Source organism: Psittacula echo, assembly GCF_963264785.1.
Source record: "Psittacula echo genome assembly, chromosome: 2".
Taxonomy (NCBI): domain Eukaryota; kingdom Metazoa; phylum Chordata; class Aves; order Psittaciformes; family Psittacidae; genus Psittacula; species Psittacula echo.
In genome coordinates, this window is record NC_137737.1 from 126889729 (window position 1) to 126907846 (window position 18118).

Here is an 18118-nt window from a genome sequence, read left to right on the forward strand (position 1 = left end):
CTACCTGCTTTTGCAATAACTGACTGCAGTTGTTTCTTATTTGATGTCGAGCTAACCAATTAGGAAGTAGAGGGCCAAAGGTTTACTAAGACTTTCCAGGATTCATCCTCCAAACACAGCCAAATCTTATACTCTTATATTTTATATATTTGCATTTTTTATATTACCAGCAATAAATTTTCACATGGCTAACATGAATGATTACATTCAACAGTCACTAAGAGCTGATTCTGCTTTCAGCTGCACCTTTAAGTGTCACGCTCTTCTGAAAACTATTTTCAAACAAAAACCATTTATTTCATAGATTGTTTTTTAAATATTTCTAGTGAAGAAATATTGTTTAGAATATCAAAGAATGCACACGGTATTTTTCTGGTTTGAGAGAATACGAAATGTAATGTTCTTAAGAATTTTGTTTTCTTTGGCATCATCTTAGTCAATATTTATTTTTGGGTCAGTAAAGGCTACCACTTTACCTCAAGAGAGGTTAATCACCTATCAGCAACACTGTTGCTCTGATCTGGACAAATAGTGTTTTTTTCCTGACATGGACACAGCTAGGTTGATTTTCTTCCTTGCTGGTACATCAGTGGTGATCCCAGCACAACAAAGAAAACTGATGCCACAAGGCTACACCGAGGTCTTGCAGTGCTCTGAGACAAGTTTGTAAATGCAATGTTTTAAATAGAGCTGGGTTAATTGTGCATGAGGAAAACAAAGAGCAGGAAGCACTCAAACCTGCTGTGTTTGCTTCTTAAATAGCCACTACGTATTGCTTGAAAAAGAAATCCCAACCAAAATCGTAAGAAACCCCTTCATCCTCCAATAACTTTCTTTACGAAAGATCAAACAAACACTATAAAGCTGCCGTATGGTTTGGGGATAATCATTAAATTCTATGCAATTTTTCTCCTCATCTTGAGTGGAAGATAATACCATCTCTAATGGCGGTGCTACAGACTTAATCAATAGTTTAATCTTTAAAGCATTCTGAAAGCTTGTCACAAACCAAACCTAAACAGAATAACTGTTAACACCAACTAATTTCATTGATATTTTAATGCTTTCTCCACCACATTTTCCTTCTAATAATATTACTTAAAAAAACATAAAGTAAAAAATAGACAAGTGATACTAAGAAATAATAAAATTTATGATTGCAATTACAACTAGTATATATATTATTTAAATAATATTTAAATCTAATAAAAGGACAATTTTTTTCTCCTGAATTATTTTAACTCATACCTATCAGTATTTTATGTTATCTCAAGGACAATGGCATACCTTTGCAGTAATTATACTGATTTCTGAAGCATTATTTCACACCCCTGCAACTGAAAGCCTAGAAGTATCACTTGCTTTATGGACAAGAGAAATGGAAGCTATTAAATGGTACACACAATCACAAGCAACTTGTTTTGGAACAGCAGTACTTGGAGGAGCAAGACTCTGGTTTACTGTTGTCCGATTTCTTCTTTTTCAATGGGTTACCCCATCATTTTGTAAACACAATTTGTCACCAACACCAGCCAGAGTTCCCTGTAACTACTTTTTCCCTTTCTTTCAGATCTGTTATCCCTGCTGAGAGAATCTACTAAAGAAGAATTTTTCATACTGACACCAACTGTAGTCTTGCTGTGAATAACCACATTCCCATAAAAATCATTCCATTTATTGCAAAGTTGTTGGCAGACTATAGGAATAATAGTCAACTCAGGAAACCTTTTATCCTCAAATCACATAGCTTAACCCTTTGCATGACCATATGAAGTTTATACATAAAACTTGTATTACCACACAGCTGATTTAATGCTTCAGCAAAAGCATTTTTGTTATTGGGAAGGTTTTAAATTTATTTCTTCACAGTACTCCTTTAAACTAAAAACAAACAAACAAACAAGACTGAATTGGAATCAATCAAGTGGTATTTGGTTGTTTGGGTTTTTTTCTTATAATTTTTTTTTCTTATAATTTAGCATGTTGTATTTAAAATTATAGACTCTTTCCCAATATATACAATAACACATTAGTACATATGGTTGAGTGTGGCTTTGATTATAAACTAAAAATTAAAAGTAATATGAAAGATTTTTCCTATTTTTCCTACCTCCCTAAGATAAAGAAAGATGTATAAATTTATAAAGTAAAAGAACAATTAGAAAAATCCCTTTTGCTTTATGATGATTTGTGGAAGATACTTCTGTTAGTCATTATATTTGCTTTGTTAAAGACCAAACAAGTGGAGATTAGATTCAGGAAAGAGACTTTAGTTTCGTTAGTCAGTCCTCTTGACAGTTTGGGAGTCAGAGGTTGCTTGTATTCAAATTTCTGTCTGAATTTATTAAAGTGATGAAACAAAAAAGTCAGGGTATATTTTCTCTGCCTTTTTTGTTCTGCTCATCAGCCTTTACTTGTAGGTAATTATGGCTTGATTTATGCCTTATTCATTTGACCAAGGCCATAGTGGAAGTTTCGGACTTGTAAACACACCTTTAAGAAAATAAATTAGTCGAAATATTTTACTTGTATTTTTAAACTTTTCAGTCAAAGAAAATTCTTAGTAAACCTCTTACTTGTGTTATAACTGCTGCTAAAATTGGCTCTCCCTTTGCCTACTAATGTTAGGGAAGGCGTTATTCCCCTGGGTATCTATACTTCACATTTGCAATGCGAATTATACAAATATGCAGAAGAAAAAGAGGAACTCTTTCAACTGATAGAAATGATTTTCTACAGTTCAGAAAAGATCCCTTGCATAGATATTGCTGATCTTTCTTGTGGCAATAATATTTCAGCTGAGCTCAGCACTCATGTCAGCAGTCTGCACTCATGTCAGCAGTCTGCACTTTGCTGTCACTGAACATGTAGGAACTATCATCTTTTGACTATAAAGTACTGCAGGTAACATTCAGGAAGTGCCTGGACTGCCCTATTCTGACAGAACAAGAATATTGAGGGGGGAAAAATAAATAAATTAAACCAAATATGTCATTCCTTCAATACCCCATTGTTGTTTGGGTTTTTTTTCTTTGCTACATTTTTAATTTATTTTTTAAAAAAAACCTCATTAAAACCTCACGTTTTAACAGCACGCATTAAGATCACTTTAGTCCGCTATAGAAACACCCAAATTCTTGATGGTATCTAAAGTAAAATTTAAAAAATGCAACTAACAGCAGTCAAATTTTACTTTAAACCACACAAAAATAAAAGTGATACGGCAATGAATAAAGGGTATAATCCCCTCCCCCTTTCTTTACAGTTTCATTAGACCATTGAACTGGATGAAATTCAGATAGAGGCCTTATTGTAACCAGACTGAAACAGTAGAAATCTCCTGAGACCGTGAAACTCAAACATTTTGGGAACCAACTTCAAGCACTCCTTCCATGCTTTTAAAAGAAAATGAATGAAAGACACCTCTTAATTTTTCTCCCTGTTGCAACATTTTAATATAATTCCTACAAAAATAGAAAACAAACAAACCCAAAACAAACCAACTAAACAACCCAGCATAAACATATTTGTTTAAAATACATGCTTATGCATATTTTCTTAAAATTTAAACTACAATCATAGCACTCAACCACACGAGCAGAAACTGCATGGTGGCTCTGAAGATACCAGACAACTTGTAAATAATAACATTGCAAATTCATGCTAAAATGAAACCTAGGTTGAAGAGGCTGATAGAAATTACCTACCAAGCATATTGCTAAGATACATATACAGTGGTTTAAAATCTTCGTACTTGCCCAAGGACTAGCTAATGTGCTCTCATCCTACAAAATGGCATGTAAGGATGACGCTTAGTTTCACTTGCTTTTCTAAAATAGTAGTATATTATTTTCAGAGACTAATCCACTTAAAACACTAACCTGAAAATGCAAATCTGATGTTAAGATGGTACCCAAAACAACAAGGAGAGTATTTTTTAGAAGTGACTATTATGTTCTCTTCAGTTTGCATTGTAAGAGTCCAGTGAGAAAAAATATTGTTTGCCTCAAAGCAGTGGAATCAGCAGAAAATAACTGCATTATGTGAACAGAAAGGATGAGCTGGTAAAGATATCTGAGTGTAAATTAATGTTGATCTTAGCTGGAATAACTTACACTCTTCCCCACTTGCAGCTGCACCACAGACTTTACTGATTGCATGAGATTTTACACACCTCTCAGCTTAATCAGAGACTAAAACTCAAAATCTATAGCTCGGGAATGTTGTTTGAATTTGTGAAACTTTTCAGATTTTTAGGTTATAAACTAATAATGGGCTGCTTAGGAAACTTATGAATGCGTTATTAACAAGTCATAACTACAGTATTGACATCTGTAGCAGTAAATAGGCTTTTGTTCAGTGGCAATCATAATAAAGAAAATACAAAAACCATGTTCTTCACATCAGTTCTGTGAAATATCAAAAGCCAAAGATAAGTCTCTATATGCAAGAATAAATGGAAAGCAGTATATTAATTAATAGCAATATTAACTGCTTTTACTATTAGTATTTATTCAATTATTTGGCATCACTGTTCTATTATTTAAGACTTCTTGGATGATTTAAATAATAATAATAAAAAAGGCCTATTCATATCTGAAATGACAATTCTGGTACTAAGAGCCTTCCAAGATGAATCACATCTTTACGTAGTTTTGGACCTTACATGCTAAACCATCAAGAAGTGTATTGCACCTGTGCTTAGGACATGACCTGCACTGGTGAAAGAGCTCTGTAGTACATATATGGGCTTTGCAAGCCCTCATAAGTAAAAATTCATTAAGGGCAAGTGTTCATATGTATCAGCAATATAATGTAAGTCAGGATTTTGAAATCTGTTAATGGATTGACAGGAAAAGTATGAAACTAGACTGCAGACTTCTCAGTCTTATATTTCTTACAGTTTTCCAACTCTTAATTTCCATCAAGCCTTAGACAAGTTTTTTAGAACTGTATTGTTTCATTATTGTTTATAAGAGTGCTGTCTCATGTCATTCATTATATAGCAATCTTTATGGTACCCGTCAGAGACTGCCATTGCAGCACAACACTGAGGTTTCTGTTGCAATTAAAGCTGCCAGACCTGGGGCAGATCTGTGATTCCAGTAACAGACCCTGTCTATGCTTTAATGCAGATATTACAATGACTTCCAGGTACATTACTGCTGCCCTTCAATACACTATCTCCTGTACTGGCCAATCCTTAAATCTGGTTTTTCAGGCTCTGCAGAACCTACAGGTAACAGGTAGGTACAATTGTTATCATGAAAAGTATGTAAGCATTTGGCATTTTATTTCCTGGGAAGAAGACAAGAACCTTAATTCTGTCACTGGAAGGAATACCTTTGAATGTGCAATTTGAGAGAGTATGTAGACAAAACATGTTTCTAACTGATAAGAAATTACTTTTAGGGTACCATCTTTGAGATGGGTTTAATACCACTAACGGTTAGCTTGCTTTCTATGACAAACCTTTTTTGGCTAGTATGCATGCCACTGACAAATGGGATACCATCCAGAGGGACCTTGACAGGCTTGAGGAGTGGCCAGTGTGAACTTCATAAAGTTCAATAACGCCAAGCGCAAGGTTCTGCACCTGGGTTGGGACAATCACCTGCATCAGTACAGGCTGGGTGGTGAACTGATTGCAAGCAGCCCTGCCAAGAAGGACTTGGGGATACTGGTGGATAAAAAATTGGACATGAGACAGCAATGTGCTCTTGCAGCCCAGAAAGCCAACTGTATCCTGGGCTGCATCAAAAGAAGCGTGACCAGCAGGCTGAAGGAAATGATCCCACCCCTCTACTCTGCTCCCTTGAGACCTGACCTGGAGTTCTGCATCTAGCATTGAGGTCACCAGCACAAGAAAGGTTTGGATCCATTAGAGCAGCTCCAGAGAGCCACAGAAATTCTCAGAGAGTTGGAAAACTTCTCCTATGAGGAAAGGCTGAGAGATGAGAGAGTTGAAGTTGTTCAGCCTGGAGAAGGCCCTGGGAAGACCTTATTGTGATTTTTCAATATATAAAGAGGATTTAGAAGAAAGATGGGGACAAACTTTTTACTAAGGTCTGTAGAGGTAGGACAAGGGGTAATGGTTCTGAACTAAAAGATTTAGAGTACGTAAGAGGAAGAAATTCTTTACTTTGAGGTTGGCGAGATGCTAAACAGGTTGCCCAGGGAAGCTGTGGATGCTCCATCCCTGGCAATGTTCAAGGCCAGGTTGGACGAGGCTTTGAGCAACTTGATCTGGTGGAAGGAGTCCCTGCCCATGGCCGGGGGGGGGGTGGAACTGGATGATCTTTAAGGTCCCTTCCAACCCAAACCACTCTATGATTCTATGAAATGAAATGCTGTTTACAACACTGGACAGTTTGTGTGTCAATGCATTTCTTCACAAATCATTCCAGCCTACTCTTTAGCCCACTTGTACTGAAGCAAAATCCAGTCATCCAAAACAAAAGCCCTGGTACCAAACAGCAAAATAGTGTGTGGAGTTCATACTGGTTACTAGTTCACAAGTACAGACATCTGAAACACTGCCGTGATTCGTGATGACTGATATGCCCTTTTGCTCTAAATGCTAGGCTGGTTTCTTAACCTGTGGTTTTAAAAAATGGACTTTACTTGCAATGTATGAGTAACTCAAACTGGAACAATTACAACTTACAAAAACAATGCAAAACAACAACCAATAGAAACCAGAGTAACAAATACAATGGAAAACTGGAAAGTTTTCTTGGATGACTATTTGCAATGATTTGTTGTCCTTTTTTTTTTTTTTTTTTTAAGTTGTTTGAATACACACATTTTCTAATTGTATAAGCAGAGAGAATATTCATGCCAGGGTGTTCCTGAAGACTAAGACATTCAAAAGACCAAGCTGAAGCATTGTTAAAAAGCCAGCTACAGCTGTACACAATAACAGCTACTACAATCACCACCGGACTTGGCTGTCTCTTTTCCCTCTTGAGTACTTTATGATAGAATTACCATCCTTGTATCTGTAGATATTACCCTTCTTACCATTACCATCTTTATCTGTAGTTAAGGGGACTAAGGCAAGTGATCAGGAATTACAAAGTAGTGGCAATCACTTTGGGCCATTATGTCATTTTGTCAACACAAATATGTATGTAAAATACATGCACTAGAAAAGTGATTAGTACATAATGCCAGCAAAGGTTTACCCTGAAAATGTTCAAAGCTTGAAGCAGGGTTCAGACACAAAATAATCCAATTTTTAGTATGCAGAGAAGTTGAGCAAGCTTTTCTCTCTAGTGATTTCATTTTCACAGTCTTCCTCCTCTACCTCCTTGGTCCGCCTGGCTGTGCCTCTGCAGCTCCCCCAACATACATCACTGACTGGACCTTCATACAACTTAACTAAGTTTAAATCTAGGCAACATCATACCTGTCACACCTGCCCAAAGCTGGCTCCATGACATTTCCACAAGGTATGAGAATAAATGATGGACTTCCACACTGCTAAGAGTGGGCAACCTGCTCTCCCAGCTTGCTCTGGAGCTTGCTCAAAGCCTGCACTTAAGGGCTGGCTTGCATCCAAGCACTTCATTTGTTAGATTACTTGACTCTAAGACCAGATGTGCTGTAGTGCTTTCAGAAAGAGGAGCATTTTACCCTACAGTGGTCATGGTTCTTTGAGATGTGCAGTAACCTGCATACAATAAGTCTGCTGAATGTTATTATTCAATAACGTGTATTATCATAATGCCCATGATCCCAAATCATGCTTCAGAGTGCTACTGTGCTAAAAGTTACCAGCCTGAGTCTGTGGCATATTAAAGTACTAAGGTCTGAAGGGAAATAGTTTCCCTTTCTCCTTCAGATTAAAGAAACAGAACATATGGCTGTATTGCTTCAAAGGCATTCCTAAAGGGCACTGCACGGTTCGCTGAGGCCATAGCTGTGTGCACGGTCACTGAAGGACCTGGGAGGAAAGTCACTTAGTCTCCTGTGGTGTTACTGATACCTACAAAGAAGAAAATTTTCAGGCTGATGAAAAGAAGAATATATGTCCCTGTCATGAAGAAAAGCACTCCTTGAGGCCCAGAAGTGATTTATATGGTGCATTTGCTTTTAGCAGCAGGGAGGCAGCCTAGTTTCACCTGTAAGAACTGAAGGCAAAGGCCAAAAAGGGACTAATGTTAAGGAAGTTTTGCTCTGTGATCAGGCTTCACAGCTGCTGTGCTGGATTTTAGTTGCTCCCTTTCTTAGGCCTGAGCTTTCACTATGAAGGAGCACCTCTTCTTGGAGCAATCCCTTTAGTGCCTGGTGTTAGCATAGAAGGCATAAGTAAGTGCTTTAGTGCAATGAGGCTGCACTGCAATGTGGATCTTAGAAGTCCTTTATATTTCCTCAGAGAGCAGAAAGGCCCTGCACACTGCTGGGTGTCAGACATTCCCGTCACGTTTCAAGTAGAAAAGCTGCCCTCCACACAGACCTGAGCTTGCAAGGGAATATGAGAGAGACGCAGTGTTGATAAATACTGATGGTCCAGTGACCGGGAGATACAAACAAGGAGAGCAGGCACATCTACATAGTAAATGATGCAGGCAACAACCCACAAAACTCAGTTTTCATAAAAAAAACCTGGCAGTTAATTCCTCTCTATCAACTTCTAGATCTGAGTAAATCCAAGCAAGCAGTTACAGAAGTTACAGACTTGCAGGAGTCCTGGAAGGATTTATTGCCATATAGGTGAAGGAAGGATGTTTACAGGGCAAACACAGAGTGTGAGAGTGCAAGGATGCAAACGCTGTTTATTCTTTGCTTTAAACTGTCAACAGATGCATACAGGTAAATCGGTACCTTCATGCCCCATGAGAGCCAGGTATGTTCCCATATGTGTAAAGTGTGGGATTTGTAAAATGTTTTCTATTCTAACTTTACTCAATGGAGTAAACAGGCAGGAGAAGTTGAGCAACACAGACAGCTGCTCTTGTGCTGCTCTCCTCAGCATGGGAGGCCTGATCCCAATATCAACCCCTGAGGAACACCACTCGTCACTGGTCTCCTCTTGGACATTGAGCTGTTGACTACAATTCTTGAAGTGTGACCACCCAGTCAATTCTTTATCCACCAGGTGGTCTGTCTGCCAAATCTATGCTCCTCCAAATTAGAGACAAAGATGTGCAAAGCATTTAACACAGTCCTGCATGACAAGTCCAGGTAGATGATGTCAGTCACTTTTCCCTTTCCACCAATGCTGTAACCCCATCACAGAAGGACACCAAGTTTGTCAGGCATGACTTGCCCTTAGTGAAGTCATACGGGCTGTCACCAATCACCTTCTTCTTCCTCATGTGCCTTAGCACAGTTTCCAGGAGGATCTGCTCCATGATCTTGCCAGGCAGAGGTGAGACTGACTGGCCTGTAGTTCCCCAGGTCTTCCTTTTTTTCCTTTTTAAAAATGGCTATTATGTTTCTCTTTTTGCAGTTAATGGGAACTTTAATGGACTGTCATGACTTCTCAAATATGATGGATGGTGGCTTAGCCACTCCATCCACCCCCAGGCAGAGCTCCATGCACTCCAGATGGTCATTGACACAGAGGGCAACACCTCCTCCTCATCTCTCCTGCCTCTCCTAAAGAGCCGGTATCCTTCCATTCCAAAACTCCAGTCATAGGAGGCATCCCACCAGTCTTCATGATGTCAGTTGGATCGTAGCCCTGAAGACATGTACACACCTCTAACTCCTCTTGTTTATCCCCATGCTATGTTCGTTTCCATAGAGGCAACTAAGTTGGGCCCCTGATGAAGCTGACTTACTGGATGGAGTGCCTGGAATTAATTTATGCTGCTCTTCAGACACTCTCCTGCTGACCTGCAATCCCTCTCCAGGCTCTGGGCAACTCTTGCTGGTACTGGCATCAGATTGGTAGGAGCTGGATGGATTGAGGTTTCCCTTCCCCTGCAACTTTAGTTTAAAGCTCTCTTCACCACCTTGGCAGCCTGAGGTCTGGGCTGCAGCCTCTCCCTTCAGCACCTCTGTCTGGGCAGAAGAATTAGCCACTGCTGGGGTAGATGGTGCAGACCCCCCAGCTGGAGCTGCAGCCTTTGCTCTCAGACGAGTGTCCACCATTCAGTCTTAGGGTCAGTTGGACAAGTGCCCTTGACCTACGGAGATGGTTACAGAATGGTGCTCAGTTGCTAGGTTACTGGACTTCAAGTCTCTTCACTTGCCTGGTGGAATCCCTCCTTTGAAGAGGTGCCCTCCTGCACAGACTGCTGTGCCATGCCATGTTTGTCCATCCTGGTCACAGTCCTCCTAGTCGCTAGTCCCTAGGGCTGCCTTTGTGGCTACCGTTATTTATGGCCTTGCCCACCCGCTCGTAAGAGCTGCTGGCTCCTGGTGGGTCTCAGTACTCCCCTGGGGTTTCCTTGCCTCAAGAATGATCCACGTACATTGCAATCCCCCACTGTGCTCTGGAATGCACCTCCACTGGAGCTGATCGCCTTGGCAAGTGACGAGATAGGTAAATGTCATGTTTCAGTCACATCATCAAATCGCTGATTTCCCTAAAACACTGGGGCATATATCCTAAAATACCTAATATGTGTAATTGCTCCATATATACCGTTAAAATATTATACATTATTATCCCTATCACAACATAATCAGCATGTAAAATCACACATTCTTTTCTGATAACTCTGTCTCTCTTGAGAGCGTTACATCAGTGTAGTTATTCCCTCCTGCATGCAATTAAATTTCTACCATAGAACACAGTATGAGATATTTAAAGGAAGATTTTCAATACTGAAAACCTAAACTTCCTATTTTGAAGTTAGATTTTGGAATCTAAATTTTGAGATCACTGCACTATTTTCTATTGTTTGTCTTAGTATACTTCTATAATTTCATTATGAAATCACTATTAACACAAGAAAATATTCTTTATCATGGCACTTATATCAAATTACATGTTAGTAAACATTAATATTTTCCTTTCAGGATTTTAAAAAACTTGCTGTGCCTCTTTAACATGATGCTTAAGAGATGTTCCTTCAAGATCTGATATTTGCTATTATATCAGTTTGGAATTAATTACTTCAAACAAATCTGCGTAAAGTGAAGGAAATAAGGCATCACTTCTAGTTTTTCTCAAAACAATAAACTAAAAACTAGTACAAACTGAGGGTGCAGTAACTAATTGTAAATCTAAGTGGAGTTCACACATTCAGAGCTAGACACTAAGACCTGACTGATTTTTTCATTGAGTTTGAACAATGCCAATTACAAATAGTACCACTATTATTAATAGTAATAGTAGTAGTATTACATAAACAGGAATAAATAGAAAATTAGATGATTCATTTACCTGTCTGTGTCCCCTACTAAATTAGCATGGGTAAACTAGTTTGCAACTGATATGCACTGGCATTGATTCACTTTATACAGACTAAAAAATGACTGCTGAAATTTAGAATTTAACTTAATAACATTAAATAAAACTCTAGGTTGAGCTCAAGCAGTGCTTCAGAGATCACTGCTGCAACTCTGCCCTTTGCATTCAAAATGTTAAACCAGTATTCAGCAGTTTAAAAGAGGACAAAATACTTTCTCCCTAACTTGGGTAGCAAGAGAGTTGTTCTGATTAGAGCTTTCTGGAACACATCTGATGAAAAGAAGATTTTCATTAAAAATCATTAACTTGAGGTATCTCGAAAAAGTGCATCATAAGCCAAAGTTACAACAGACGACTGCCTGCCCATAAACCCAGCCTCTCTCTATGCCAGGAAGGGTTCCCCCTGAGCCTGGGTGAGCCAGAGAGCATCAGCTTTCAGTTTCCCACTTTGCATTATGCCTAGACCCAAAGACATGTCTACACTGTGGGTTAGACAATCTCCAAGTCCAGCTTTGCCTGTCTTAATACTATTTCTGGGCAAGGATGCCCAAGCTCTGTGGCTCGCTGGAAATGTTGCACACAAACTTTATGATTCCTAACAGCTCAGATGCTTGTGCACGTGAACTGGAAAGTTTATGAGTGAGCAGGATCACCACTAGATCTTCCAGACTCAGTCCTTCATCGGCAAGAACAGATGCTTTAAGCCTGAGTCACAGCCAAACCAAATTGCCCACAGTTTTCATGGAAGTCTGTCAAGCTGCAGGGCAGCCTGATCTTCCAAACCACCAAGCAAGAACTTTAGGTTTCTGAGATGGATGCAATGAATCTGCCCTGAGGTTGCAGCCTTGGGAACCAGGCAGGCCCTGCTAATAATGGTGATGGTCACAAGAACAACTGTGGGTTCAGGATGGCATATTCCTTCAAAAACAGTATGTGTCTGTGACATGTTTCAAAACCCCTGACATTTCTGGTGAACTGAAAGATCAGCCTGTGGCCAAGTCTAGTCCCTGCATGCTGCTTCCCACAAAGTACAGGCTCTCTTATGCCCCTTCCCTGTGTATTTCTCTGAAGATTTCACTGGCAATCCACAAACACAAACCTACTCCTTGGCACACTGAACATGCTCTTCACCCCCTTGGACAGGGCAAAATCTTTCAGATTTGAGCTTGGGTTCCTCAGAAATAAGGACTCAAAGCTCATGCATGAACATGAACACAACTGCTCACTTCTAAATGCCTCTGTGTATGAAGACTACAGCTAGGGTATAGACACATACCATGACACTTGAGTTTGAAGACACAAGACAAACTGGCTTGTTATGGGGGAATGCAAAGAACCAAGCTCATCCAGTGAGCTACTCTGCTTTCCTGAACCATGTGAATCAGTATTTTTTTCATACACAGCTTCAAAGTTCTTCAGTGAATAAACTCCTATGCTGTATTGTTAAGGCTGTAACATGCCAATTAGCAGAAGATAATCTACCACCCCTAAAATGTGGTTGATTGTTTAACTTTCATTAAAGTCAGTGACGCTGACAAACATGTACAAAGAAGTAGCAACAAGTCTACCGGCTACACACAGCAAATGAAAACACACGGAACTCTGTTGAATATGCTGGTAAGATACAGTAATACTTTCTGCTTTGGAGAAAATGAAATATAACCAGAAATCAGAAACAGATTTGGAAAATAACTAGCATTGTTGTACATATCTAAAATCTGAAAAATCAGTCCTATACATGAAACTCACTAATAGTGCTTCTTACATCCCAAACAATGATATCTTTACATATAGCTACCTTAATGAAAGAGAATGCTGCTTCAAAATGTAAAGAAATATTCTATTTTATTGTAAGTATAAAAAATAAATATTCCACTAAGGAATGGAAGAAAAAGTAAAGCACATTAAATAATTTCATTACATTCTAAGATGCCAAATCATCTGTGAGTGGTTTCTTTTTAGATGAAAAGAAATCAAAATATAGGACAGATGTTGAACAAACCACATTTGAGATCTATCACACACTGGCATTTTTCAAATGATTTTGGCTCATCTATTAAATAAGGTGTATTTTGCTTGATTTTGAAAAGGGAAACATCAGGAAATATTTAAAGGCCAATTGCTGCCAATTAACTTTGATCAGCAAAAGTTGCATTTGAATCTTTTAGATTCTTTTGCCTGTCTGGAATAACACACTATTCTAAAATCCAGCAAAACAACAACTTGATGATTAATGTGTGTTGGCAGCCCCACCACAAGCTTGCTTAACAGCTGGATTTTAAATAAACAGCTGTCTTCACTATGATGGGAAAGAAATCTGACTGTTTTCATGTTGTTGCACTGTTAAAATATGATCAGAAAATGCTTTTTTCCCTTTTAAGATGAAACAGCCAGGCATTATGGTGACAGTCTCTTTCAGCAGTTCGGATAGTTTTAGAACTATCTCACAAGCATTACCAAACTAGAGCCTGCATAGGCTGAAAAAACCCTTGGCATGACGACACCAGCTCCTTGTCACATGCTGCAGGGTTAAGACACGCACAGCAGAGAAACCCTAGCACGTAACAAATAGTACCTGCCTCCAGGAAAGGCAGAGGACCCCCAGTAAACAGCCCATGGAGGCAGATAGCATATACAACATTAATGATTTCCCTCGGGGTTAAGGTAATACTTGCCCACAGTGGGATGTAAGTGAGAAATCTGTACCCAGCCATTAACTGTTTATAGAAGCTGAGGATTAATATTTAATGGCCTGTGCAGACTATTGAATTCTAAAGTTTATAGATGCTTTTGGTGCATCCACTTCTCAAACTTGTCTACTGTGGTCATGAAAACTAAGACCTGTGAGGACAAAACTTCACCATTTAAACTACTGTAACCTTTGAATGCCAGTGTGGCCATTTATTGTAAATATTATTATATATCCTAATGACAAAACAACACAGATATTTTCTAAATGCTTTCATATTAAAACTGTGAAACCAAAAATAACTGCCAAGCCATCTAACAACGCATAAAAAGAAACAAACATTAAATCACCTTTATGTGTTTCAAAAGAATGAACACTTACTTCTAAATCATTAAAGAATAGATGAGTGTCCGCCAAATTGAAAATCATCTCCTCCATTCGGAGTCCAAGAGACACAGAAGTGGGTGGATCCTTAGAGAAGAAATTAAGTGAGTACACCATCAATACCATGCCTAACATACATACCAGAATACAAACTGAAGGAACTACTTTTCAAGGTAGATTATATGATGTATTAAATGCAACATCTGCTTCTTCAGTTTAACGTCAGTAACTCTCTAATCCTGTACTATAACACTTACCAGTAACACTCAAAAATATGAATTTAACTCAAGTGATACTATGATTCTGCAGCGGGACCTCTGTGGTCACCCTTGTGCACCCCCGACATGGGCTCTCTGCCCTCTGTCCAGAAAGGCCAAATCAATTTCACTTAAAACTTCTGCATATTTTACAATTGTTTACAAATTTTACGATCAACCAAGGGCATGATAATGCTATTGTTACTCAAACTCTCCCTTGTCACAAGTGAAAGGATTCAGTCCTGGGAATACCTAGTGACTTTAAAGTAAATCACCGTTAATGTTTTATTTGCAAATGGCAATTATACTAAAAACCACTCCTTGATTCTCCACAAAATGATGCTTTAATTACGCTTTCAGCTTGGCCCACCCATGCAGAGTGAACAAATCTATTGTTTGTTATTAATACATAACACACTTTAACTTCTCTACAGAAATTACTATAACAACTTATTCCTTACTGAGCTAATAAACTCAAAAAGCATGTTCAGCATTGTGGTTACCAAATGCATTGCAGATGTTTGCCTTGTTGTGATTTTTTTGTGTTTTATATATTTTCAATCTGAAAAATTGAAATGAAAGCCTGATATATGCACTTGATATAGAGTTTCTCCTTTATAATGCCAAGCATATCCAAGCGCACAGAAGCATGAGTTTGAAAGAACATGTTATATCATCTCATGACACCCTCTATTAACAATGTTAGTTTGTTAGGAATTATATTTTAAATAGAACTGCAGAAGTGACAACTCATATTTTACTTAAAATAAGTTAATATTCTAAACCTGATGACAACTCAAAGTTAAAAAACAAGAGATTTAGTCCCTAGTTTCTGTTTCCACCTCTCAATCAAATTAATAGGTGTTTCAACATGATCTCTGAACTTTCAAAAATTTTTTTCTGTAACTACTAGTTAAAAAGCAAAATGTGTTGGTAGCAAAGAGCTCGAAAAGAATGGTGATTTGGCAGCCTGTTTGCTTTCTGGAAATGCAAAAACCCAAGTAAAACTAACCAGAAAAAGTATTTTGGAAAGAAGCATTTAGAAACAAAGCTACATAGAACAGACAAAACATCTTTTCTTGAACTCACATACATTAAAAGCAAATAAGTAATCAAGTATATAAAAGAAAAAAAAAAGCCCTAATAAATGGGAAAGAAAAATTGCATCATGCTATTTTGATAAACTTTGCCCTCAAAAATAAGCTTTCTATTTAAACTGGCATTGCCAAAAAAAGAATAGTTGGCTTCCTAATTCAAATGGAAAGACTTTAAAATATGAACAGCTCCCTCTGTTTTAATACTGGTCTATTTGTAGACCTATGTCTTACTTTCTTTTACTTTTTCAGGCATGTGAGGTGGAAAGCAGGTGAGATTTTCTCTCCAGCTAGACCTGAGGCTACTTTTCCCTCTGACATTCCTGTTGATCTGTGTTCCCAGTTTCCACCCCACCATCTTTCATAGCTTGTTGGTCTTTTTGTTTTAAACCAGACAATGATTTCTCTTGTGCCTGAGCCCTAACGGGAGTCACTCCACAGAAGTCTCTGCTTTAGTTATTAAAAGGAGTTAGATGGACTAAGGGTCTAAGATGCAAATGAAGATCACTAGCTACATCTTGATTATCAACTGCTAATGTAACAGAGCAGAACTAATCCCATTCTGAGTTTCCATCCATAAAAAGGACATGGAACTGTTGGAACAAGTCCAGAGGAGGGCCACGAGGATGATCAGGGGACTGGAGCACCTCCTGTATGAAAATAGACTGAGAAAGTTGGGGCTCTTCAGCCTGGAGAAGGCTGTGTGGAGACCTCATAGCAGCCTTCCAGTATCTGAAGGGAGCTTACAAGGATGCTGGAGAGGGACTCTTCACTAAGGATTGTAGTGACAGGACAAGGGGTAATGGGTTAAAACTTAAACAGGGGAAGTTTAGATTGGATATAAGGAAGAAATTCTTTACTGAGAGGGTGGTGAGGCACTGGAATGGGTTGCCCAGGGAGGTTGTGAGTGCTCCATCCTTGGCGATGTTCAAGGCCAGGTTGGATGAGGCCTTGGGTGACATGGTTTAGTGTGGGGTGTCCCTGCCCATGGCAGGGGGTTGGAACTAGATGATCTTAAGGTCCTTTCCGACCCTAACTATTCTATGATTCTATAATGTTCAAAAGCAGAATAAATGGGCAGATGGAACATGATATTGGTTATGACCCAAATGGTTATTTTTAAAGAGATGGCTGTTAATATATATTTTAAGTTTCAACGTACACACAACTTAAATATTTTTATTAAACTTTTTATCACACTTCTGAGTCTGAAAAAATGTTTTTCTGTAAAGTTTTCTGTGAACCATCTCACTCCAAGGTATTTTTTTAAATGGCAGACAAAACAGAATGGGTATTTCTCTGAAGTAATACTAAAATAATGCCATTTATTAGGTTAATTTAATTGGGAGGAAAAATAAATAAGAAAATCATTGGCATCTACTGAAAATGTCAGATTAAATACCACAGGAGCTAAGAGAAGAAACAAAACAGGTAGCTTTTCAATTCCTTGAATTAATTGACTTGACTTAAACCAATCTTTTTCTACAGAAAGTTCCACTTAGCATAGAAACCATATTAAGCTGCAGCTCTGGGTACCCACATATTTAACAGAGGCAAAGGTTTTATCTGCATTAATGCTATAAATACCTGCGTAGTCACAAACTTGCAACTGCCCTAGTAAAAAGCACAAGAGCATGGGTTTAAGGCACTGCAGCAGATTAAACCCTGATGTCAGACATCACAGTGGGGGCTGAAAACTTAAAAAAAAGACAAGGCTAGAATAAGTTTTTTTAAAAAATAATCCCACATTGAACCTTCTTTTGCAATTTTAAGCCACTAATTGCTAACTAATTATTGTGAGGTGTCACACAATGAGGAGGGAAGCTAACAATCTCTCCTTGTTGATTGGGATTTGCAGGTTCAGTTGGAGTGTCTTTTCAGGTATGGTCAAAATTAGGTACAAATCTCTGAGGGAGGTACAGTTTAGCTAAAGAAAAGAAATACCAATGTCAAACTGCTTAAGCGGGCCTTTGTTTTGAATACTGGTACTGGAGCCAAAACATTGTCTGTATGTCATTTCTAAATTCTACCCACTTGATTTCTTTGTTTCGTGGAGAAACAAGAAGCTGAAAAACAGGAAAGTTCACTTTGGGTACAAGGCTTATTTTCCACTTAAGTCTACAGGTCACAAATGAAGGGTTAAGTGAAACCAGGCTTTGTTTTTCTCAATCTCTAAAATATATTAAAGCACATTAAAATAGCTTATAATTTAAAGGAAAATTCCTTTAAAACCTCTGAATAGAAATGCTTTCGTGGAGAATGGAAATGTACGTAAAGACCACAGTATTCTAGTGCCAATATTGAGACATATTTCCACCTGCTC

At 38.4% G+C, this 18118-nt stretch overlaps 1 protein-coding gene across 7 annotated transcripts in view; it reads right to left on the reverse strand.

The window, feature by feature from the left end:
• EYA1 (EYA transcriptional coactivator and phosphatase 1) overlaps window positions 1–18118 on the reverse strand; it is a gene marked incomplete at its 5' end in the record, with an annotated part of 152849 nt that overhangs the window by 24020 nt on the left and 110711 nt on the right. For 5 of the 7 annotated variants that reach the window (XM_080610709.1, XM_080610708.1, XM_080610707.1 and 2 more), the window contains one exon: window positions 14442–14531. The exons of the other annotated variants lie outside the window; for them this stretch is intronic. In XM_080610709.1, coding sequence (XP_080466835.1) covers window positions 14442–14531 — 90 coding nt within the window. The remainder of the gene's footprint in view (window positions 1–14441; window positions 14532–18118) is intronic. 7 annotated transcript variants of the gene reach the window in all.